General features: G+C 45.7%; 1 protein-coding gene, 1 long non-coding RNA gene, 1 other non-coding gene and 2 pseudogenes across 6 annotated transcripts; all 5 read right to left on the bottom strand.

Moving 5' to 3' along the window:
• Positions 1-53: 53 nt before the first annotated feature.
• On the bottom strand, positions 54-831 carry LOC136499810 (endoglucanase 20-like; annotated as a pseudogene).
• A 22-nt stretch (positions 832-853) lies between these two features.
• Positions 854-7,366, bottom strand: LOC136501571 (uncharacterized). Of its 3 annotated transcripts, none has more exons than XR_010770315.1 (5): positions 7,280-7,366; positions 2,905-2,976; positions 1,465-1,542; positions 1,234-1,380; positions 854-982 (listed from the first exon to the last, which is right to left on the bottom strand). It is a non-coding gene; the product is annotated as an uncharacterized lncRNA (long non-coding RNA). The 3 variants fall into 3 exon arrangements; XR_010770316.1 differs by lacking the exon at positions 7,280-7,366 and adding an exon at positions 3,047-3,081 and having other exon boundaries at positions 2,905-2,964; XR_010770314.1 differs by lacking the exon at positions 7,280-7,366 and having other exon boundaries at positions 2,905-3,039.
• LOC136501879 (probable linoleate 9S-lipoxygenase 4) lies at positions 4,977-6,874 on the bottom strand (annotated as a pseudogene).
• Positions 7,367-16,650: 9,284 nt separating the features above from the next.
• On the bottom strand, positions 16,651-16,722 carry TRNAD-GUC (transfer RNA aspartic acid (anticodon GUC)). The gene has a single exon. It is a non-coding gene; the product is annotated as a tRNA-Asp (tRNA).
• Positions 16,723-17,041: 319 nt separating this feature from the next.
• On the bottom strand, positions 17,042-24,562 carry LOC136500670 (golgin candidate 4-like). Of its 2 annotated transcripts, XM_066496079.1 has the most exons (15): positions 24,154-24,562; positions 23,318-23,416; positions 23,008-23,091; positions 22,769-22,912; positions 22,411-22,543; positions 22,243-22,307; positions 21,946-22,116; positions 21,742-21,846; positions 20,381-20,488; positions 19,884-20,180; positions 19,732-19,797; positions 19,355-19,557; positions 18,077-18,131; positions 17,798-17,983; positions 17,042-17,647 (listed from the first exon to the last, which is right to left on the bottom strand). In XM_066496079.1, exons 1-15 carry the CDS (start codon positions 24,355-24,357, stop codon positions 17,354-17,356), a joined length of 2,214 nt encoding a protein of 737 aa, XP_066352176.1. In that variant the 5' UTR covers positions 24,358-24,562; the 3' UTR covers positions 17,042-17,353. The 2 variants fall into 2 exon arrangements, with proteins under 2 accessions (XP_066352176.1, XP_066352177.1); XM_066496080.1 differs by lacking the exon at positions 24,154-24,562 and having other exon boundaries at positions 23,034-23,091; positions 23,318-23,418.
• Positions 24,563-24,838: the final 276 nt, after the last annotated feature.

Genomic DNA, 24,838 nt, shown 5'->3' with positions numbered 1-24,838 from the left:
TTATTTCTTCTTACCATGTCATACAGGATGATCAAGGGTAGGGGTAGATATAATAAGTAGCCTTGATGCTACAAGGCGATATCATGCCTGGGACTTCGGCAGACCCTGTCCTTACATATTCTGTTCTAGTTAGATGATATCACTGAGGGCTGATGCTATGTTGTCTAGAGGCTCCTTGAGCTGGTTCTGCCCCAGGGCAGCAGCGCAGGCACCCACAAATGCTGCGTTGATGTACGTTGCTGGCTCGGAGTGCGTGGAGTCCTCCCTGCTGTCACTGAAGTGGTCGTTCCTGTCAGGTCCGCCGACGATGGCACCGACATGGGTGTTGGGGTTGGGGTTGCTGGTCGGGAACCATGACGAGAAGCCCTCGTTGCAGGTGACCTTCCTGGGGAGAGAGCCTTGATCGAGGGGATGGAGGAGCCGCGGTGGTGAATGTGCCTTGGGAACTTGGAGCTGAAGCCGACCATGTACGACATGCCCTTCGGATTGTCTCCCGGGATGTAATCCACCTGAAATTAACCCCCAAGGAAGGATGTCGGGTATTGTAATCCGGCAAAAACCAAGAAACGAGTGGGGAGAAGTAGTAGTATGTGTGTTCTGTTCTTTACCTGTGACGTTGCGAATGAACTGACCTGATCTGGAGAGAAGCTTGCGGCGCTGCACTGGACTACTTGGTCGCCTACAGAAGTCAGGGTCTTTGAGTAGATTGACAGCAGCAGGGCTGCGGTTGTTGTGTACTGCAGGTTGACAGAATCGTGGGTAAGAGAAGCCCTCCTGCAGTGCGAGGATCGGAAAATCTTGTCAAGCAAACCATACTTGTGTAGTGATCATCTGCCCAGATCATTTGAAGTTGATTCATAATCATACACATACCAGGGGTGGTGCGTATCTGTGTGTTGCCGCTGTTGGGCATGACAGCGCAGACGAAAGAGTCCAGGCCCCTCTTGTAGCCTTCCAGCTCTGTCCTTCCACCCAAGTACTCCTGAAAGAGACATACCCTGTTCGCTTGTTGGTTTCAGCCAGCCCAAACCAGCCAGCCAACAGTATTTTCCTCTCACAACAAACCAGCACCAGCCAGCCCAAACCAGCCCAGAAACCAACCAGCGAACAGGCCGATTAGTAAGATGATCAGCTGTCGATGCATGCACATGCACGTCTTTCAGAGGTAAGTTCATCAAGTTAGTTAATGATGAGTTGGGACATAGGATGTGCAAGATGAGCGAGTAACGTAACCTGTGTTGCAAGCAGCTGAGCTCCGGGATACTTGTTGTCCCAGCTGAACTCGGTCGCGCTGCCGCCCTGGTTGTTCTGCAGGAAGTCGAGGTATTTGCTGTCTTTGGTTGCCCGGTATAGCCATGCCGACGCCCACTGGAGCTCGTCCTGGTAGATCAAGTGTGTGTTCACACTTGACACTATATATACTAAAGACGAATTGTGATTCATTCGACGGTTAATGTAATCCACCTGGTAGCCTGAGTAGGAGCAGTAGAATGGGCAGGACAACTGGTAGGATCCCCTGTAGTTGTTGGCGAAGTCGAAGAGCTGATGTTGGTCATCATGGAGTAAACAACAGTTACTACTATTCAGAAAACAGCACATGCATTCAATTCAAGGAAATTTGGTTTTGTTGTTATCTATGAATATTTGTCAGATGGACCAAAGTTAGAAATATCGGTATGAAAGTTTTAGCTTTCCAGAACAAAAGAAAAAAAAATCTGTCTATTTGGAACTTGGGTGATTTGACCTATTTGAACGCTCAAGCAATTTCAAAGCACAAATCACACAAATGAGACAAAAAGCAAAATTTGTGTGATGGAAGCCTGAAGCTCACACGAGTAATCCTCCAGTACAAAACAGACAAATAAAGCAGAAATTTTCTATGAAATACAAAATCAAAAAAATTCTGAGGAAACTACCATAAACAAACATACCAAACAACAGATTTCAAATATCAAAAACCAGAAATTTTCTATGAATTGAGAAAAAACAAAAATACTGAGGAAACTACCATAAACAAACATACCAAAAAACATAATTTCAAATAACAAAAACCAGAATTTTTTTATGAAATGCAAAACGAAAAAAAATCTGAGGGAACTACCTACAACAAACATACCAAAAAAATTAAAAAAAAACAAAAGCCAGAAATTTTCTATGAAATGCAAAATCACAAAAAATATGAGGGAACTACGTGAAACAAACAAACCAAAAAACAAAATTTCAAAAAAAAAATTCTATGAAAGGCAAAATAACTGCTGCGCGGCACCTACTGTAGAAGATTATAACTGCTGCACGGCAGCAGATGGGAGATAAAATGTATAGAGCCCAAAAATGTTTCAGCTGTCTTATGAAAATAGACAGATGGGATGATGAAAAACAAGGCCTAATTGCACATTGAAACAATCAAATAAAAGACTGATAAATTACTACAAGGAATCTTACTACAAGAAACTGATCAAAGATTGACAGATTAAAGACTGAACAATACAGGAGGTCAAACCAACAGAGATCACAACAACGTCTAGATTTTACTAAAGTAAAAATGCACGATGCCAATGGATCGAGATGAATTTCATATAAAACAAATGGATCCAAATGAGCTAAAAAACTGGATGGCACGAAAACAAACGAAAAAACAACACCGATAATCTCTAGGCTCTGACCAAACAAACACGAACAACACCTCTGGACAAAAAAAAAACAAACACAGGACAGGAAAAATATGCATAGAGAATTCCGCAATATGCCGAGCGTCTAAAGAGATCAAAACTAAGCATAAAAGAGAAACATGTCCTGAAGGACATCAAAACAAAACTGAAAAACCTTTCAAAAAACAAAACTGAAAAACAATACAAATACAAAAAAACAGAATTTTTAAAAAATAAAAATCAATGAAATACTCACCAATGAAACCAAATTGACGTTGAAAATCGGCTACGCCTCTGCCTCGACCTCCGCATCAACCTGCACATCAGTCTACACATAGGAGAGGGGCCATGACCTGAAAAGTACCAACATATAAATGAAACAAGATTTCAAATAATACCAAAAGCTAGTAATTCAACATTTCAGATTCTGAAATGTCATGAAAATATAGGATAACAGACAAACATCTTCAGAACACAAAAATATAGGAGTAGAGTAGTATCTCAGATTCTGAAATGTCATGAACAACGCAAAATGACCATCAACAACCACATCCATGGACCCAAAAACAATCAGCACCGAAAACTACTCCATCTCTGCCTCCCCCCGCATCCAACTCAATCTCAGCATACCAGAAGAACAGAAACAATTATAATAAAAAAGAGTTACATTCAAAGAAATGCATAATACATTTTATGCATATAGTACTAGTTACATCAATAATAGTTAGGAATTACACATCATTAACAACTGTAAGTATAGATAAACGGTAGTGTAACTAGGATACTTATAACCAGGGAACCATTATTTAGAGCTAGAGCATTAGGACAAATACTGGAATATAAAAAAAAGAGTTAAATGCACCATAGGTCCATTAACTTGTGAGGAGGTTTCGGTTAGGTCCATCAACTTTAAAAGTGACTTTTTGGGTCTATAAACTTTGTATGCCGTATCATTTAGGTCCATATCCCACCACGCGGGCTTCTCATGCTGACGTGGCCTGCTGACATGTCCTTCTGGGTCCAGGTGGACGCCGCACACACGCATGCATGTGCATGCATGATGCATGCATGTCGGTGGCGTGCTCTTCTATGCCCCGAGCTGTTCGTCTGCGACCCCGACGACCTCTCGTGGCGTCACGTCGCGGTGCTGGAGCGCCTACACCAGCCACGCCAGCGACGACACGCCGCAGCCACTGTGCACGCCGCGACTGTAGGATCGCGGTCACTCCGGTCTTGACAACGACTGGCACCCACGGCCGGCCGAAGAGCGCGACGGCGAGCCAGAACACGACCCGGAGCACCGCCTCGGAGCGGCACAGCGTCAGCGCCAGTATGTTGCCCATGGCGAAGACGGCGGCATGCGCCCTGGCGTAAGGAAAGTGTCCCGTCGCGGCGAGCACGAGGCCCACCGCGTTCAGCGCGACGCACAGGACGAAGAGGCGCTTGTACACGGTGAACAAGCCCTGGTCGAGCAGTATGACACCCAGCCTCGAGCGCGCGGACGATGTCGCCGGCTTCGCCGGCGCCGGAGCGTTCGCCTTCTTTCTCGGTTGCACGTCATCGACAGCCACAGCTCACGCGGCGATGGCCATCTCCACGTCGGCACTGTTGACGACGGGCTCATCGTCCGCGTCCTCGTCCTCGTCATCGAGATCGAGGTCGCAGGAGTGGCTGCTCATCCGCTTCTTCTCCACTAGCAAGTGCTCCGCTTCCTGCTTTCGTCTTCTTGGCGGTGGTGTTGAAGCACGTGTCGAACCCTCCAGCGAGGACACGGGCGCACCGATGCGGCGCCGGACCTCGTCCCGCACGGCCACGTACGCCGGCGCCACCAGCCGGGTGAACATGGTGCCGGAGTCCAGCACGGTGCCCGCACCCGTCGCCGGGGGTCGAACGCCAGCGCCGGCGCCGGGATGGGCACCACCTTCTTGCCAACGCGGATGCCGGTCATGTTCACGTAGTAGAGCGACGACCGGTGCGGGTTCGCCAGCAGCGGCGGCGTCTTGATGCGCTGCGGCTGGCCGTTGCGCCCGAGCCAGAGCAGCCCCTGCGGCGGCGCGGCCGTATTCATGTATTTTTTGTTTTATTTTCAAGAGGAAAAGAAAGTATATGACATAGGCACGACGTCATGATGACGTCATCAAGCTAATAACAGGCCACAGAGCATGCAGCGGCTGCGGCTCAGGGGCACCGAGGCGTACAGGACCTCGACCATTCCTGCACGTACCACGACAAGCTCTTCTTCTGCGACGACGAGCGGCAGTTCCTCCGCCGCGCGCCGTGGCTGGTGATGAGGACGGACGGCTACTTCGTGCCGGCGCTGTTCAGCAGTCACAGGTCATCGCCGCAACCTCGTACAATCACGAAAGCACACGAGTCCACAACAAAGTCGAGGACTCCCACGCCCTGCCCGGCGTCCCCGTCAACCGCGCCGGTGGTGCAGGTCTCCACGAGGTCGGCGACGCGGTCCATCGCTGGCCACCATGGCGCGTCTGACAGGTCACCGTGCCCCGCGTTCCTGACCTCGCTCCACCACCATGGTGCCGTCGTTGGGGTAGTAGATGGCGCAGTAGTCCGCCACCCAGTTCTTGATCGCCGCCCACATGTCCAGCCCGTCCACCGCGTACGGGTAGTTCCAGGCCTTGTACGCCTTGGAGGACATCTCCATGTTGTACTTGCTGGGGAAGTAGGTGACCTCGTGTATGCCACGGAAGACGCTGCCGTCCTTCCTCTGGTCACCCGAGCCGGCGTTGATGTGGAGCGTCTTCCGGAAGTGTGGATCGGGTGCAGCACGCTCAGCTGCCGGTTCGCCGCGATCACGATCGGCTCCATTGATGCGTGCGTGTTGAGCCTACACCACGGACGTACACACATGTTGACCTCGTCTTGTTTGTACCAGGACCGTGTAGGAATCGATGGACGACCCACGTAGGAGAGAAGACTCCCTGAATGAAAGTGTACTTACCAGTGGGTGACGAAGTTGTTCTCGACGGTGTCGTTGGCGGCGGCGTGGGCCTTGGCCAGCTCCCATGCCGAGAACCTCCCGGGCGTGACCGTGATGTCCCCGCTGTCCGGTGGAGTGTACACCGTGCTGACCGCGCCAAGCTGCCCTTCTCCGGGTGCGGCGAGCTGAGCTCGATCGCGAGCGGTTTGAGCGTCGAGTCGTCGCGGTTCAGGAACAGGAGCGTTCTGGCGGCGTACACCTTCCTTTGTGACACCTCGGCCTTCTCTTCGTCGCCTGGGAGCTCGTTGATGCGCTTCAGGTATGGCATCACCCAGTCGTGGTGGTCCACGACGTACAGCCTCCTCTCCTCCACGGCCTGCATGCATGGTCATACATACACGCATGAAACAACTATCTTCTTCAGGCATGGTCTCTGCTTATCTTGCTGTCCATTGTGTATATACCTGCTGCACCGTCATGCGCGCCAACCATGTTCTTCTCAACATGATCCTTGGTTATCTTGCTGTCCTGGTGGCCGAACACTCCGCGGTCAAGCTCGCTCGTCAGCGGGAACCTTGTGACGCGCTTGATGCACACCGGGTTCGCCCCGGCGATCATGCCGCGCGAACTCCTCGTCCTTCCGCCAGTGTGTCGGGTTCACTGCAGCAGACGAACAAACAATTTTATTTCCTTCCCTTTGAGCACATTCGCGATGACACCATGCATCGTTGCAAACGATGATCGATCGCAGTACGGACCTGAGATGACCTAGGGCACGACGGGGAACGGCGTGCCGCTGTTGATGATCCCCTTGGCCTCCGGGAGCCGGCCAACGTCGTCGAGGCCGAAGAGACGGTAGACATCCGCGAGCGAGCTGAAGTGCCCGCCCAGCGGCGGAAGCGTCGGCGAAGTTCTGCAGCAGCAGCTTGCCTCCGACCTGCACGCTCGTCGACGAGGCTCCCAGCGCCAAGTCGGCAACGGCACGGGGACGGGGCTGGCCCAACGCGAGGCTGCTAGGTGCGCGCGCCCTGCTGCCGCCACCGCCACCGCTACCGGCAAAGCGCACGCGGAGGCCGAGGTCGCGAGGGCCGTCGCCGAGGCCGTCAATGACACCGCGGCGGCGGCCGCGGCCGTGTTCATCGAGGTCGGCGCCGTCGCTGATGCCGCGGCGGCGTTGGCGTCGCTGGCCTCGGCTTCGCCCAAGAAGAGCCGGCTGCCGCCGCTGTCCAGGAGCAGGAGGACGCGACTCTACCGAGTTGGCGAGCTCCAGGAGGTCCGCGAGCATGGCGCGGTCGACGCCCAGCGGGAACGTGGACTTCTACGACAGCCTGGCGCACGTGGCCTGCAGCGCGTAAGGCGCGCGGCATCCGATGTTCGGCGCCGAGGAAGTGGCGAGCCGGTGCACTTGCATGGCCTGCGTGGCCACGGCATCATGCCACATCAGCACGAGAAGCCAACGTGGAGAGGTATGGACCTAGGTGATACGGCGTACAAAGTTTATGGACCCAAAAAACCACTTTGGAAGTTGATGGACCTAACCGAAACCTCCTCACAAGTTAATGGACTTTGGTACATTTAACTCTAAAAAAAAGAAAACTGGTAGCTGGATTAATAAAAATCTAACCTAAATTGGAATAATTTTAGGAATACAGAGAACACAAATGGGATGATTTTATGAGTAGAGAAGTACCTCATATTCTAAAAAATCACCAAAGACAAAGAAAGAACATCAACAACCGGCCCGTCAATCTTAGCCTCTGTATGAACATCTGTAGAACTCAAATATCAACACAAGAACAAGAAAAACAAGGAAAACTAAAAAAACAGGATAAACCAAAGAGAACAAAATCTAAACAAAAAAAAAGGCACAAAATATTACAAATTAAAAATTACAACGACAGTAGAAACATCTACAACTACTAATACAAAGAAAAAAGAAAAAAGAAAAAAAAGGCCAGATAAACAAAACTTAAGTATAAATTGAAGTCTAGAATTAGTTACACCAATAATATCATAAAATTAGTGTAAGTGCATTATCATGAAAAGAATGGCCTCAGCATTCCAAGCTTGGGAGTGCAATTCAAACGAGTTGAATCATAAGTGGCTGCATATGTAACAACAAATTTCAAAAGAACAACAAGGTAAAGATCATGGCTGCCATGGAACCCTTTTGCCCATCCATTTACTGCCATCAGCCAAGTATGAAACTACTGCTGCTAGGGAATGGATGGGTTAGATGGCTTTGATGACAGTCATGAGAAACAAAAGCAACAAAAAACAAATAAGCACCCACCTCATATCTAAATCTTATGTTTTGCATCATAGGCCAAAAATAAAGCAAAAGGAAACATACTCCATTCAAAATATATTACCCAAATATAGGCCTAATGAAAAATTTTCAATTAATACTAGTTACATAAAAAATACCTAGAAATTACACCTGATTAACCACTGTAAGTGTAGTAGAACTGTAGTGTAAGTGCAGTAACAAGAGGAGCCAAACCTTCTAACTAAACTAACAAGACAGTAAAATGGAGGCTAAAAATGACTACGCCTCCAACTTCACCTCAGCCTTGACCTACATCCAACAAAACAAACAACACCGGAATGGTCAACCAAGGAATAAAAAAACAAAGGAAAAAAATTCAAAACATACCTGAATTCAACTCGGATGACCAAAAAAACAGCAACAACCTTAACAAATTCACCACTACAAACATTGGAAAAAATAAATAATTAAAATAAAAAAGCAGAATGCAGAAATTTTAAAAGGATTGCAAATTCACCCGAGAGAATTGCCTAAAACACACATGCCAAAAAAAACAAAAAAGCAAATATCATAAACCATAAATTTTCTATGAAAGACAAAATCACAAATATAATGAGGAGCGCGAGCCGCTTCTGCAACTGGAGCCTGTAGCATGCAACTACATGCATGCAGTTGATGCTCGTTGGCGTGGACTGTGGACAGCTTGGGCGGCGATGGCTACTCGGACAAGAACGCACGAGCGAGAGGACAAATAGAAGAAACACGTGGCCTGTATCGATTTCATCTCCGGCCAATTCATTAAATAATAAGTCACATAATGAGGCAAAACTGTTTAAATGGATTAGAAATTTTCACGTCAAATTACCTAGTTAGCCTATATTTTTTAATAAAAAACAAAAATATCAACAAAAGATAGTTCTTGTACGTACTGTCCCTACATATTTAGCACTTCTCCCTCGCAATCTCCTATTTTCACTTTTTTTATTATAGCATTCGATCGTTCTAATGAACGTTCCATGTTTTTCCAACCACTGTAAAACTTAGAAAAAACGCTAATGCTCTAGTAAGGGCGTCTGAACGGATGGACATGGTTTCCCCACTCGCTACCACGCGTCCGCTCGCTCTCGTCCGTGCCCCTTGCGAAAAAATAATCTCTCTACCGTGCTTCACCTGCACTGCGCCACTTGATTGCACCGCACATCCGCCTGCTGTGGCCACCTCGTCGACCTCTTCACAAAATCATGGAACTTCTTCGGAGATTGTTCAGTTTGCAAGCATCGTACGTGATAGCTTGCGTGAAACCTTCTCAAATTTTTATCACAGCCTCCACATATGATATCATAACATCTTGACAAGTTTCATGATTTTCGGACTTCGTTTACTTTTTATAGAATTTAAAAACAATTCGACCGCAAGTTCGTGGTCATGTTTTATGAATAAGATGTTCGAAATTGGTGGTCTGTTCCTAGATATGGCCTCACATTATACTAAATAACATGAATATCATTTTTTTATTTATTTTTTTCATTATTCGAATGACTAGCTGTTATAATTTGAATTATATAAGAAAATTCAATTAAATGAAATAAATTAAAGAAATAAAGAAAAAGTCCAAGAAATATGCCATATTGGAACATGAAGTACCAGATATTGTATGAGGACTGCAGAAAAAGTTTGGAGGTCAAAAGTGAAAAAAAATATGGTTTGCCGAGTGTCAAAAAACGACACTTGGCAAATCACCACTTTGTCGAGTGTCAGGACGTCTGGCACTCGGCAAAGAATTAAAAAAAATTAAAAAAACCCTCTTTGCCGAGTGCTAGGCCGGGTGGCACTCGGCAAAGAATTTAAAAAAATTTAAAAAATACTTTGCCGAGTGTTAGATAGGGGTCACTCGGCAAAGAATTTTTTTTTTAAAAAAAAACCTCTTTGTCGAGTGCCAGATCGGGGGCACTCGGCAAAGAGGGGATTTAACCCCATCGGCCCAACCGGCCCACACACACCGCACACACGCACACACGCACGTAGGCAGACCGTGCCAGCGTCGCCCGCGCCCGCGCCGCCGTCGCCGCCCCTCGCGCCGCGCCGCCGGAGGAGGAGGAGAAAGAGAGGAGGAGAGGAGGAGAGGAGGAAGAAGGAGCAAGGAGGAAGAGAAGGAGGAGGAAGAAGGAGGAAGGAGGAAGGAGGAGGAGGAGGCGCCCTGGTCGCCGTTGCCACGTCCCCGGCGCTTCCCCAGCCGTCGCCTTGTCCATCGGTGCCCTGGTCCCTTCACCACCGTCGCCCTACGACGCCCACTAGGTATACCCTACCGTCATCGTCGTCATAGTATTACTAGTAGTTGCGGTAGTAGTAGTGGTAGAGTAGCAGTGGTGGTAATCGTAGGAGTCATAGGAGTGGTTGTGACATTGTTATATATATGTGGTTGGATATAATCTTGTACATGTCGGCCATCGTGCCGTTCATATATATGTGCATATCGGCCATCGTTCCATTGGTTTTCTTGCAGGTTTTGGAAACCTCACCATGTAGGGGAGGTGCTGCCGAAATTTTGTATTGACAATTTTATGTTTCTTTTTTTTGTAGAGAAGAGCCCGTCGGAGCGGAGCCGGAGTACCTCGGTGACCCTGATTGCCTTCCTCGCCGCTGCGGGTCTGCCTGCACCGCGTCGCCTCGCCACTGCACCGACCCACCATGACCCTGCTAGCCTGACTCCACCGCCACCCTAGGTATAACCCCTCTTTTCATATCATGGTCGTAGATCACGTAACCTAGTTAGGCGTCTTCCGTTTGAAAGAGATATGGTAGAAAATATGCAGATATTTCCGTATCTAAAACCGTATCTATTTCAAATTGTCCACATTTTTTGGACAGCCCGCGGATGCATAGGTGGGGTTAGTTTCCATGGTCTGCTCTGATCCAAGATAGAGTTTTAGCATCATCTCCCTGTTGTTCTCCAGATACACACTCTCTCTGGCAGGACGTGTATTTGGAGAACAGCGGGGAGGTGCTGCTGAAATTCTGTCTCGGATAGGAGTAGAGCATGGAAACTAACCTCATATATGGATCCTTGCGTGGGATTAGGACCTATCCTCACCTATTAAATAGTAGGAACGTCGTGTAGATGTAATTGATGTTTATATTACTCGCCGCTATATATGTTAGAGGATGGAGGATCGTGAGTGGATGTACACGGACCGCGCAAGTCAGGGTCAGGTCACCAATGAATGGATCGACAAGACCGATGCTTTCTTGGAACAGGCATTTGGCATGGCTGCTAAAGGAGTGAGTAAAATTTGCTGTCCCTGCAGCAAATGTGCAAACAGGAAAAGACAAACGAAGAAGGTCATGGGAGAACATCTTTAGAAGAATGGATTTACGGTAGACTATACCTAGTGGGTCTACCATGGTGAAGTCGATCGTATAAGAGAGGAGGTGGTGAGACCACGCATCGAGGATTATGATGCTGATGCCAGGGTAGCAGACATGTTAAATGACTATCACGAGGCACAGTTCGCTGAAGGACGTATGGAGGAGGAGCCAGAGGCAACCACAAAGGCGTTCTACGACATGTTTGCCGCGGCACAGAAACCCCTTCACGGCCAGACAAAGGTTTCTCAACTGGATGCCATTGTACACATAATGGCGTTAAAGTCCTAGTATAGCCTGAGTCGAGACGCCTTCGATGGTATGTTGATAGTTATTGGCAGCCTGCTTCCGGAGGGTCACCTTCTGCCAAAGAGCATGCACGAGTCACAAAAACTCCTTCGTGCACTTAAGATGCCATATGAGCAGATACATGCTTGCCCGAAGGGGTGCGTCCTATTTAGGAAAGAATACGTGGAAGTAAAGTACTATCCAAAGTGTAAATCCTCTAGGTTCCTGGAGGTAGATTCTGGTGATGGCCAGAAGAGGCAGCTTGACATTCCCATGACAATCCTACGACACCTTCCGTTCATACCGAGGATCCAACGGCTATACATGATCGAGGAATCCACAAAACAGATGACATGGCACAAAAATGACAAACGATACAATCCTGATAGGATAGTACATGTATCCGATGGTGAAGCATGGACCCACTTTGATGGCATTCATCATGAGAAATCTAAAGAGGCTCGTAATGTACGTGTTGTGCTGGCAACAGATGGATTCAATCTTTATGGAATGATGGCTGCCCCATACACATGTTGGCCCGTATTCGTTATCCCCCTCAATCTCCCCTCCGGCGTATGCTTTCAACGACAGAACGTATTCTTGTCATTGATAATTCCTGGACACCCGGGGAATAATATGGATGTGTTCATGGAGCCTGTGATTGATGAATTGGTCCATGCTTGGAAGGAAGGGGTATGGACATACGACCGAGCTACGAAGAAAAACTTCAAAATGCATGTTTGGTACCACTACTCCCTGCATGACTTCCTGACGTATGGGATATTCTGCGCCTGGTGTGTTCACGGGAAGTTCCCATGCCCAGTATGCAAGGAAGGTTTGAGGTTCATTTGGTTACAGAAGGGTGGCAAGTATTCATCGTTCGACAAACATCAGCAATTCCTCCCCCTTGACCATGCATTCAGACGAGACATCAAGAACTTTACGAAAGGTACCGTCCAATTTAGCTCGTACTTAGTTTGACATTCCAAGTTACTCGTACATGCGAATAATATAACGATGTATCCTGCTTGAGCTTGTAGGGCCAGAGGGATGCGTCTATGCGTGCCGAGTTGAGATAGGTTGCCGATGGCTTTGCCTATAGGGTCAGGTCATTTTCCGGTTATGACGTGAATGGATATCGCTTTCGCACAACAAGCTACGAGCAGAGTCGGTCCAATCGAAGAACCACAAGTTCCAGAGTTTTTACGCCCGGCGTTGATGAGGTCGAGTATTATGGAAGAATTGAAGAAATATACGAACTCAAGTTTCATGGTTCCAAACCTTTTAATCCCGTCATATTCAAATGACATTGGTTTGATCCTAAAGTAACGAGACGGACATATTCTAATCTTGGGCTAGTCGAAATTTGAAAAGATTTTGTCTTACTAGGAGACGATGTATGTATTATGGCCCAACAGGCCACGCAAGTTTATTATCTTCCATATGCATGTCAAACCAAAAGGCATCTTAAGGGTTGGGATATTGTGCACAGGGTATCACCACACGGTAAAGTGCTTGTCGTAAACGATGAAGATTACAACTTAGACCCAAACACATATGATGGAGAGTTCTTTCAAGAAGAGGGACTAGAAGGGAGGTTTGAGATAGACTTAACCGAAGCAATCGGAATGGAAGTAGACAATGAAACGGTTATTGAAGAGGACGCTAGAGATGAGGTGCAAAATGTGAAGGACTTACAAATGCTTGAGCGATTACATTTAGACAATGACAATGGCAACATTGCTCATTCGGATAGTGTTGATTATTTCGACATGATTGATAGTGATGATGAGACTTATGATCCAGCTAATCCCGATCATAAAGATTATTTCTAATACATGTAATACTATATTATTTTGTAATTACGTTTTGATTATTTTGCATCTCTTTCTAAGTACTTCTTGTTTATCTGTGCATATTGGTTTACTCTTTTTAATTGCAAGTGATTGAACAAAGATGGTGGACGGTGAGATGAGGAAGCTAGCGTCCTTGTACCGAAGGACAACGACCGCTGCATCGGGGGAGAGTAGGAGGAGGAGCCGCAGGAGGGAGCCATCGCCTGCCGCCCCGTCATGTGAGGAGGAGGAGGAGGAGCAGGTGCCCCAGGAGGACGTCGAGTGAGCGAATTCATTTATTTATTCTAACGCTCAATTCTACTTGATTTCTAATCATCTTGCTGTTTTTCTCGCAGTCGGTGTCACATGGTGGCCAGCCTTGCTCCATCTTCAAGGCATTTTTCTATGGCCCACAAGGGCAAGGCGACATCCAACGTCGACTACAACCTAGAGGACGGGCCCGAGGCGTACAACAATGCGATCGTCCACAACCGCCTCAGTGAGTACATATCGATGGCAAGGGAGGTCCATGGGCCAGAGTACGATCCGAGCACCGAGGACCTTGATGGAGAAGTCGTCATGAGGGTGGGAGGAGGCAAGAAGCATGGGCGGTACTGGATTGGCGACGGCGCAATCAACTCGGTCGCTACTTCCAGTCTCTCCCAGATTCGAGCAAGCAGCACGAGCAGGAGCCCGCCCATATGACCTCGGCAGGACACTTCACACCACCGGGTGGAGGCACTCGAGGTTATTCCTGGTTTATTCGTCGTTCATTGGTTTTTTTATACCTTTCCTTTGTATTATTGTAATATTGGGGTGAATATATTGTAGGCCCAGCTGGAACAAGAGAGGAGGATACGGGAGCAGATGTAGGCGAAGATGGAGAGGGTGGAGGCCGAGTAGCGGAGGATGACGGAGATTCTTCAGTACATGCAAAGTCTTGGCGCCGCTACGGGTGTAGTTCCGCCACCTTCGCTATTCGCTCCACCTCCACCTCCACCTCCTCACTATTCTACTCATGTGAGTATAAATGTTTTAGTTTGTATGTTCATGCTTATGGTCAAACCTAGTGGAGTATGAAAGTTTTATTCATGTATGGTATATATTTATCTTGTCTTACACATGCAATATCTTCTCCTTTGTGCAGAATCAATCGGCGGCATCAAACGATCCTCATGCTTCAGCGAATCCTTCACCAAATTAGCCTCATTGGCCATCTTGGTGATGATACTTGTGGTTATTAATGGTACTTCTATTTGCAATTGTGGTTGTAGATGATGGAGCATTTGGATTACTTGTGAACTTATTTGTGATATATTGTGAGACATCTGACGTTTGTGATATATATGTGACATTTGTGATATATATGTGTTGTTGGTGATACATATGTGTTGTTGATGATATATATGTGATGTTGGTGATGTTTGTTATATATATCTTCTGTTTGTTTGGATGGGATGTAAAAAACAAATAAAAAAGGTTGTTTTCAGTCACTTTGCCGAGTGCAATGGCCATGACACTCGGCAAAGTGACTACCTGGAAACATGCTTTGCCGAGTGCAAAGGCCATTGCACTCGGCAAACATCACTGGTATGCCGAGTGTCTTGACAGGACACTTGGCAAATAGGCTACATTTGCTGAGTGTCTTGCCGGTGGCACTCGGCACAATGGCCACCTTTGCCGAGTGTCTGAGTCAACGGCGCTCGGCAAAGCGGCGACCTTTGCCGAGTGCTTGACCTTAACACTCGGCAAAGCCGACGTCACGATGGCGCTCGCCATCACGGCGACTTTTCTTTGCCGAGTGTCAGATTAGCACTCGGCAAAGGCTTTGCCGAGTGCCCGATAAAGTGCACTCGGCAAAGAGGTCTTTGCCGATGAACTGTTTACCGAGCGCCCTTTGTCGAGTGCCTGAGGCACTCGGCAAAGAAGCTGAATCCGGTAGTGATTCTTGATTTTGACTTGGCTAATAAACATCTCATTCAATTTATGTGGCACCCGTTGCAACACACGGGCACTCATCTAGTAACACAAAAAGGGTGTATTATGATATACAAGATCTTGCCAATTTCTTTGCCTTGCGTACACGTGGTTGACGTGGATCGCATTATTGCTCTTCAGAGAGTGTGCATGCATGCTAAGTTGAACATGAAAGGGAGCATGCATGGCTGTTGATGATGCGCTTTGTTGCTACATGGATATGCTGGAGTTGTAACACATGCAAATCATAAATCCTAATGAAGGCTTATTACTCAAGGTCTCAAGTCCATGCAGGCATACATGAGTGTAACTGGAAAGGTAGCCTGCCCAACATGCAGAAACTGAAGATGCAGAGGACACACAATTGAATTACAGGACTGAATGCAGATCTATCTCTGTATGTACACAGGCATATTGGCGCGGGACGTCTGTATCCATTTATAATAAACTTTGAAAATTTACATTTTACAGAAACTATTTTGGGACATATGATTTGCTTGTCCAATGGACCAAACGGTAACAGTTTTTTCTCCTTTGTCTCTTGAAGGAGTTACACTATGATCAATCTGATCATTCTGTACTTTGGTTTTCTCTGGTTGGCCAAGGCCCTTCCTGTTCCTTCAGAAAAACAAAAGTAGTCAAGATCAAACTACTGTTCTTGTTTCCTCATCTCCAAAAATAAATCCAATTTGGTTACACAAGTCGCTGGAGCTGGAAAGCAATAATAAACAAGATGATGAGAGGAAATGTGCAAGCCACCAAAGTTTGAAAGCTGAACTGAAGACGAGAAAACGAAATCTTGACGAAGAAGAAGATATGGGCTGGGCATGCACGGTCGCTGGCTGCAGTGCTGCACTGTACCCAAGTCATCTATCTATACTTCTCCGTTGGCAATGAGGATTGCTGGATTTGTAGATAGATACAGTACATTGCAAGCGAAACAAACAGGAGGCAAGGAATTCGCATTGGTAATATATTGACCCGCCATTACGATTCCGATGGCTGTGTTTCTGCAGTATGCACGTGATGACCTTTTGGGTGGGTTTGTGTAGTCGTGTTCATCATACGGCTCTTCATAAATTACAGTATGACCATAATTTTCAGAAAGAAAGAAAAAACACCACACGCAAGCCCCGGACACACGAATTAGTGGTTATATATCGTCTATTCATATATACCAGGTCAACTGGAGGAGCAGGAAAATGATTAGACGGCTTTAGAACAAAAAAAAAATCAGACGGAAGAACAGCACAGACATAATAATAGTAATTAGAATTAAAAAGAAAGTAAAAGAATCAGACGGAAGAACAGCACAGACAGAAAAAAACACGCCGTTGCCGGGGATCGAACCCGGGTCACCCGCGTGACAGGCGGGAATACTCACCACTATACTACAACGACTTCTCTAGTAACTCTGATAATTCTTTACTAATATTCCTTTGGTTATTTTGTTTAACAACAACGATCGTTTTAACATTTTCTATTGAAACTACAGCAAAACCATCAAAAATACATCTTGAATGCTATAACCCCATAGACATGTTTGTGCTCAGGGTTTTAATGGTTATTCATTCCGTTGTACTATCGTGGCCTGGAACAAGGGAGCCCAGGGTTTTAGAACAAAGCTCCATTCGCAAATACGGAGTACTGCAGTACACAGATTCATTCCACTACCAGTCGTATCCGCAATACTCAGTTCGGAACTTTGGATGCCAAACAAAATGCTTTACTCATAACGGGTCAAACACCGGCACAAAGCATTCCAGTTCTCAAAAAATACGTATAATAAATCAACAATCTCATTTTACCTCCATTTGTTGTCGAGGCCTCGAGGCTAGGAATCCATTTTTACATACTGAGATCTTTACATGCCCAAGGAGTAAGGAGGGTAATTTCTGAATCAACTACTATCATCATCGCATTGTCAACGAATGGAACAAATAGCTTGGCCTTCAGATGCGGGATCACTCCCAGAACAAAAAAAAGGGGGGGGCCGATAGTCCGATGCTGTACAGTATACACTTGATTGCAATCATCTTTGAGGTGGTCTTGAGAATGGAGTCGGCACGGATGATGAGTATGATGATGATGCTAGCGGAACTGTTGAGAATTCAGAGTCTGGACGACCCAAGAGATGTGGCCTTGTGGATGGGCCAGGTGCCAGGTTTGTGGGGCGCTGCGATGGTTGCTGGATGCTTGACGATGTACTTGGACCCGTGGCGGTATGGCTCTCTTCCTGCGATTGCCTTGCAGCTTCTGAGGCTTCCCGCTTCTCCCTTTCTTCCGTCTCCTTGAGCAGGAAGTCCACCCATAGGTCTGCGAACGACTGCACATGATGGCACAAGGACACCAATATCAACCATCAGGTTGTAACATAATGCAAAGTACAGCTTAGTGCTTCTCATTGTCTGCTGAATTTTAGAGGTGAAAGGAATAGGATCATGAAAAAAAAAGGTATCAGGCATATAGATCTCACCTGGCTATCCTGAGACGCTCGAATAGATTTGCCAGATGGACCTCCACCAACAATTCCTCCGACTAGGCGTCCCGGGAGACCCAAAACACCACGGACAACACCCTTACCAGCATTATTTTGTGCAAAACCAATCCTTTGCTTGTCTTCCTCGGAGAAGCCAAGCATGCGGACCATGAGATCCAGAACCTGCCCATATCCAACATCAGCAAATTATTTGATAACAAACTTTATTTTGGAAGTATATATGACACTAAATGATTTGAACAAAGAGCCACACACCTCTTTGCTGTGATTTCGTTGGAAGTAGGTGACTAGCAGTTTGATCACAATGCGCCTGCAAGCAAAAGTTTGATTCTTCTATATGTTGCATATATCATATAGCATCTACTGATTTGTCGGATGAGGTGATGAAAGTGCAGAAAGAAAAGAAAATTCTATGTTACACAAGATATATCTTGTGAAACAGAGAACTTTGGTATAGAACAGGATGATAAAATTTGGAAATGTTAAGCTACACATGGCATGGTATGACCATAGATTAACCAGCAGTTAAGTTTTGGTCATCGATTCTTATTTCAAAGCTAAAGAAGAAAAGGTGAAAACAAGAGGAATAGAAAACACAATTAGTTTTATTTTACCATGCACACAGGAGAGCTGCTTATCTTTATATTATGAAGATGAAAAAGGGGCAAAAGAGCCCCAACAAAAGAAAAAAAAAACCCACACACACCGAGACTCAGTCACTAACGCAAAAGGGGATGACAAGCTACAACTACACCTTTTACAAAAGAACACAATGACCACAAAAACAGCCGAGGGCAGAGCTAAACACAATCAAGAAGCGGAGCAATCAATAAAGTGATGCCCTTAGATCCAGCCAAACCCCATAGCCTCATTTCCTCAATGGTCAAAGCCAAATCATTTCGCACAACAGGTGCAGCCCCATCGAAGACACATCGAGTGCAATGATTCCAAAGGGACAAAGCTCCAAGATTCCACTTCTGGTGTATTATTCTCGTACAAAGGTTTGGGAATGAATGTTTGTCCATGGGCTCATTTATATGAGCATATTCAATTCTTACTGTTATATCATGTATTGGAGGAAAATTGTCTTCACCAAATAATACATAGCTATCTCTATCATTGGTAACATGGTTTTTGAGGCCTTGTGGCATCCTGTGGCACTAGGGGTACACACCTGGATGCCTTCTAGGCGAGATGCCTAAGCAATATGGTGTAACTAAAACCTTGTGGTGTCATGTGGCGCCTGGGATATGCCTGGACACCTAGGTGACGAGTTGGTACAATGGTTTTTGAGGCATTGTGGCATCCTATGGTGGTAGAAGTACGCCTGAACACCTAGATGCATTCTAGGCGATGCCCAAGCGATATGGTGTGACTAAAACCTTTGTGGTGCCCCGTGGCGCCTGGGGTACACTAGGCAACATGCTCCGTGATGCCTAAAAAACCATGATTGGTACATAATTATATAAACCAGGTGTCCTCCATAGATGCATTCACTAAATCACTACAGAAGAAAAAGTAATCATTACCAACCTGTCAACGGAGTTATCTGAATCTAGTGACATCCTATTCACAGTTGTCATGCTTTGTTCTAGTGCTCTCCGCAATCTTGAATTGTCATCCTCAAACTTCTGCATGGATCGCTTCCCATCTACTAACATCCTCTCTGCTTGTGAAAGTTTGGTAGCTATATCTTCCTTCTCCCTTCTTGAAATCTCAATAGTTTGATTTGCCACCTGCATAAAAGGGACATGCCTTACTAATGTTACTAGGCACTAACAAAGACTGAGTATGTGAGCACACCATAAATTTAGGCCTTCATGAATCCAATAAAAATAAGAGGTACAATCACAAGTACTGACGTTGGTCAGTGCTTGCTCAAGCATCTACAAGGTATGCTCTGTTTTTACCTTTAATGACTTTGACAATTTAGACAGTTCTTCCCTAGCAACAGCTAAATCACCTCCAAGTCGTTCCTACATACAAATTAAAGACCATAATCAATCTGACAATATTTAAATTAGTAAGCTTCAAACAAAGAATACCCCAAGAATTCAATCACCTTGGCTTCACTCTCAGCATAGTACTGTCCAAGGGCGGTCTGAAGATTTAGCAGCTCCACGTTTTTTGATTCAAGTGCACTCATACAGCTTGCAAGTTTGTACTTCAAATCTTCTATTTGTTCATTTGACCTCTGGTACTCTTCACTTACGATCTTTTTGTTCTCCTCCTGCTTTGCCATCTCAACCTTTAAAGCCCTCTCTAACTGCATTATATGAGCCCTTTGCTGCTCACAGACTACCCGCAATTCTTCAATGAGTTTACTATCTTCATCCATCTTTTCTTGGTCTTCAAGATCCTAATGAAAGTGAATTGTTAGTTTGCACATCATATTGTCCAGTAAACAGGTTATCACATTAAACATAAAGGTATTGCACATAGCTTGCGTGTAGGTAGTACAAAATTACAAATGAAGCAAGGGACCACATAATACTTTGCCTTGTCTCACGAGTACTACAAAAAAATGCAAGAAAAATACAAATACCAATATATGGTTACCTTATCTAACAAATGCTGCTTCAGCCGAGCCAGATCCTGCACTGCTTTGTCTCTCTCACGGGAAGCATCCTGTAATGCTCTTTTCAAAGAATCCATCTCTTCCTTAACCTTCACAGTGGAACTACAAGCACATCAGTACTTTTATTCTCTTTGCCATTAGGTGGTATCACCAGTAATATATACTACAAATCCTTGTTTTGTTGGCCCATAACTCTTTAGTAACAAGTCATCCATAGTGAAATTTACAAACTCTATGATCTTGGCAATTTTCAGATGACTCTTACTAGCAAAAACTGTGGAAAATTCATTTCAGCACATTAAGCAACATATAATGCATTGAGATCTTGATTTAACATCGAAGTTCTGAATAGACAAATACAAGGTTTCAAAAGGTGCTAGGGGCTAGGCAGGCGCTAAGCCACCGATTAGTGCCCAGGGCACCTAAACATAGAGATTTAGTTGCATAAATATAAAAGGGCGTACCCAGTGCAGAGAGCTCCCGCTTTGTGCGGGGTCTGGGGAAGGGTGTCAGTGGCAAGCCTTACCCTCGCTTGTGCAATGCGAGGAGACCGCGACTCGAACCCGGGACCTTCCGGTCACAGGCGGTAAGACTCTACCGCTTGCACCAGGCCCGCCCTTCATTTAGTTGCATAAATATGAAAGAATAAATAGAAAAGGAAGAGCAATGCCATAAAAGCCCACTAAGGGAGGAAGCCCACTAGTCCATCTGAAGACCATAACACCAAACGATGCCCTACCACCACCGATTCCCAGTAGGCAATCCTTGTGAAGCCACACCACCTCTCCACCTGTGTGCCCCAGTCCGTCACTCTAAATCTCCATGGTGCACGACCTCTTCTCCTCTTGCACTCACCCCATCTGCTCCTCCATGCACCCCACCTCTACTCCGCCTGTGTGCACCCCATCCTCTCCCCCTCCATGGCACCCCTGCTTTGGCTGCACTCATGACCCTTTGGAGAAATCAAGCAGAAGGGGCTACATCGAACAGAGGTGAGCATAATCGACCGACTTGGACACCACAAGGTTGGCATAGTCGCATAGATTGAATCACGATACAACAAACCATTTTGCCATCCAAATCTCATCTCTTCTCTTCCTTTCTTCACCATCCATGGGTTCTGACAGTTCATGCAGTGTTTAATTGGACGCCTATGGACTAGGAGCCATGATAGGTCTCTGCCTAGCACCTAAGCGAGTGTTTAACAATGTCTTTTGAACACTGAATAATAACAAGTAGTGTTTGTCATTGAACAAAAAAAGTCTATCTCATGCATCTTCCATAGGCATTGATCACCATTGAAATTATATATATGAAACACAGCTTAAGAGCAAGATCGTACCTTTTCCGAGTCAGAAATCTTGTTAGTATCAAATGTACTGTCAACAGTTTTTTGTGAGGTACTCTTCATACTCTTGAGATCTGCCTCAAGCTTGACTTTCTCTATCTGCAGAAGCAAATATTATGTTGTCAAAATCTGCAGCGAAGTTTCCATATGTTCATTGTATTAGCACTATATTATAGCAGATGCACGATCTATTCAGACCTTTAGGCTAGAGTTCTCCTTCTGTAGAGCCATCAACATATTTCTTAGGCTCTGAAGCGATCCGTTCGAGACATGCTCCTTGTCCCTTCTGCTCAAGTCATCTTGAACACGTCTCAACTCAGATTTCTTCTCACTCAGTTCCTTGTGTAGCCCTTCCATGCTAGTTGATATCTGCAGAAGTACATAAGAAAATAATCTTCATGCCCATGGAGTCAAACCCATAACCTTAAACAATAAACATACTGTTGACAGTGGATCAAAATACCTTGGCATCTCTTCCATAGGGAAAAAACTTACCCTCTCTTTGTTCATCTTGAGTTCATTTAGTTGCTGCTGAAGAAATTCATTCCGCTTGGTTTCATCTAAAATGTGGAAACAGAAGATTTAGAAAACAAAAGCTCACTAAATTTAATATAGACCGCTAGCTGTTTCAGATGTAACTGTTTGGACTTAGATCAAGCATACCTTCTAGCCTCCTTTTAGTTTCAGTTTCTTTCTCAGAATTATTGCTGAGTTGCTGTTTCAATTGTTTGATTTCATTTTCAAGACTAGCTTGCTTGGTAATCAAGGATGATCTCTCTTCCTCCAATGCACTTCCCTGTAGCATGATTTAAATTTAATGAAGAGAATTGATTATTTTAACTAAGTACACAATTTCTTTGCATGCAACAAATAAAGATATCAAAGCCGTTGTTTTTAACACTTCACCATAGGATAAAAAAGTCACATCGACAGCTTTTAAGTAGGATGAGTGTGAAGGGAATACAAACTAGGAATATATAATATACGCAGTGTAATGAAACTGATTATAAGTAATAACTACCTTCTGATACCCTGTCACTGAATGCAGACCATTTGCCTGGGTACCGTGAGAAGAACCACCGCCAGATCCATTCTGCTTGGTGAGATTCAATGAATTTTCCTGAACTGCATTCCTTTGTGCTCTGGGTGATCTTTCCAAAGTACCCTGTGAGACCTTATGTTAATAGTTTACCATAGTGGCATGTTGCATAATAAATGACATATAGTAACTCTATTAAAATGAATAAAACACAAAATTACATTAGAATTGGCTGAAACTGCCTTACAGCTCTCCAAGCTTCTTTTAAGAGATCCATTTTCTTCACGAAGTTTTCCCAGTTGTTCCTACAAAAATATGCACACCACATGTAAGAAAGATTGTAAGCCTGCCACATAAAATCAGTAAATTTGTTTAGACATAAAGATTAAGCATACGACAGATGTGGAAAGTGGAAACTAGCTAAAAATGATTCTTGCATCAAAAAAAAATGTATCAACTAAAAATGATCTGGCAAGCAGATACACATAAAAGGGAGAAACAGGGACCTACAAAGAAGGGCAGAAGGCATACCTCTTTTTCCTTCAACATTGCAGCATAATTGAAAGATAATGCCTTTATTTCAGCCTCGGAAGCTTGAAGCTTTTGGATGTCATCCCTCAATTTAGAAATCTGCAAAGGAAAATGAAATTACATCAATTCATACTTACTGCACTGCTTTCACAATTTGTCATGTGGGAATGGAACCAGTAAGATCTGTTCTTAGAATAAGTAGAACCTTGTGCAACATAACAAATAATAGTTCACTTCACGGTTCAATATTTAGAGATATTGACAGTTCAACAAGTTCCTTATAGTTCACCAGTCCCCAAGGATAGCTTCTGTGCAATATGTCCTGTCTAAGATCACAAGTAACCAACCCCATTTTTTTGCCACATGATATGCTAGGAAAGAATTTACTTCTCACTGCTTTTAACCATCTATTAGAACAAACACTTAGACGTAATACACAACATTGGAAAAAGCATTCTACCAACTTAGATGAACTTATGCACCCTAACTTGGAGCCACGTTAATCACAGGATCAATTACGGAGGCAAAGGCTATATTAACATACACTGATCCCTTACCCACCTCGCTATCAACACCCCCTTAAACCCAGATATCAACACTCTACATATTCATTTTTCTTCCAACAACAACAGCCTGCTCGTCAATGCGAATTTTTCCCTAGTACATTGGCTACGGGTGCTGGTTGACTGATTGAAATCATTCATACTATCCAAAAGACTTCGGCAGTTGGACTTCGAAAGGTAGAGCTTCGGATCCCGATAACATAACAGACACACAGGAACCTCTACTCGAACCAATTCGCCTGAGGAATTTGCCGCCGGGGGATGGGGGTTTACCTCGTCGGGCTCGGCGGCTTCGGAGCCGGGGCCAGGGCGGGAGTACCGTCGGCGCCTCCCCGACGACGGCGGCGTGGAGGAGAGGTCCCCGCCCCTAGCTGCCGGGGCCAGCGGCGGCGCGGGGACCTCGTCGGCCGCGGCGTCGTCGACCTCGCCGGCGAGCCGGGAGAGGCTCTCCCGGTAGGTCGCGATGGAGCTCCGCATCGCCGCGGCGGGCGCCACCGCTGCTCCTCGTGGCGCGGGGCCGGGTCTGGCCCGATCCAACGAGGCTGAGGGGGTAGGGTTTGGGGGGCGGTGGCGACGCGAGGCGGGGAGGGGTGGGCGGAGATCTGAGAGAGGTGGGAGGAGTGGGATGACAGTAACGGAAGGAGGCCACACGACGCTACCGCGGGGTTAGGGACGAAGACAATTTTTTCCTTTTTTTTTTCTCTTTTTTTCCGTTTTATTTTATTTATTTCGATTCCACGCTTCATTTAAAGTTTTCTCGGTTTTTTCGCCGGCTTGACTTGTATTGCGAGCTGCGTTTGTACGGCAGGGTGGTCGAGCATGGACGCTGACTCGTTGTGCTTTCCATTTGTGTGTGTGCTGCTCTCTCCGTGAACAAAATATATACTCTATGTGTTCTAACAAAAATAAGGTCGTTTTAAACAGCGATACGGTCTTCAAAGTATAAGTTTAACTACTT

This window comes from Miscanthus floridulus, chromosome 13 (genome assembly GCF_019320115.1).
Source record: "Miscanthus floridulus cultivar M001 chromosome 13, ASM1932011v1, whole genome shotgun sequence".
Lineage (NCBI taxonomy): Eukaryota > Viridiplantae > Streptophyta > Magnoliopsida > Poales > Poaceae > Miscanthus > Miscanthus floridulus.
This window is presented reverse-complemented; position numbering and strand designations above follow the sequence as displayed.

Excerpts from the sequence above, each read along its gene's own strand:
- LOC136500670 (XM_066496079.1), bottom strand. The coding sequence starts at position 24,357 with ATGCGGAGCTCCATCGCGACCTACCGGGAGAGCCTCTCCCGGCTCGCC. Across the intron at positions 22,913-23,007 it reads CAGTTTCAGCCAATTCTAAT|GGTACTTTGGAAAGATCACC; the intron begins GTAATTTTGTGT and ends AAGGTCTCACAG. Across the intron at positions 22,544-22,768 it reads CAGTGACAGGGTATCAGAAG|GGAAGTGCATTGGAGGAAGA; the intron begins GTAGTTATTACT and ends ATCATGCTACAG.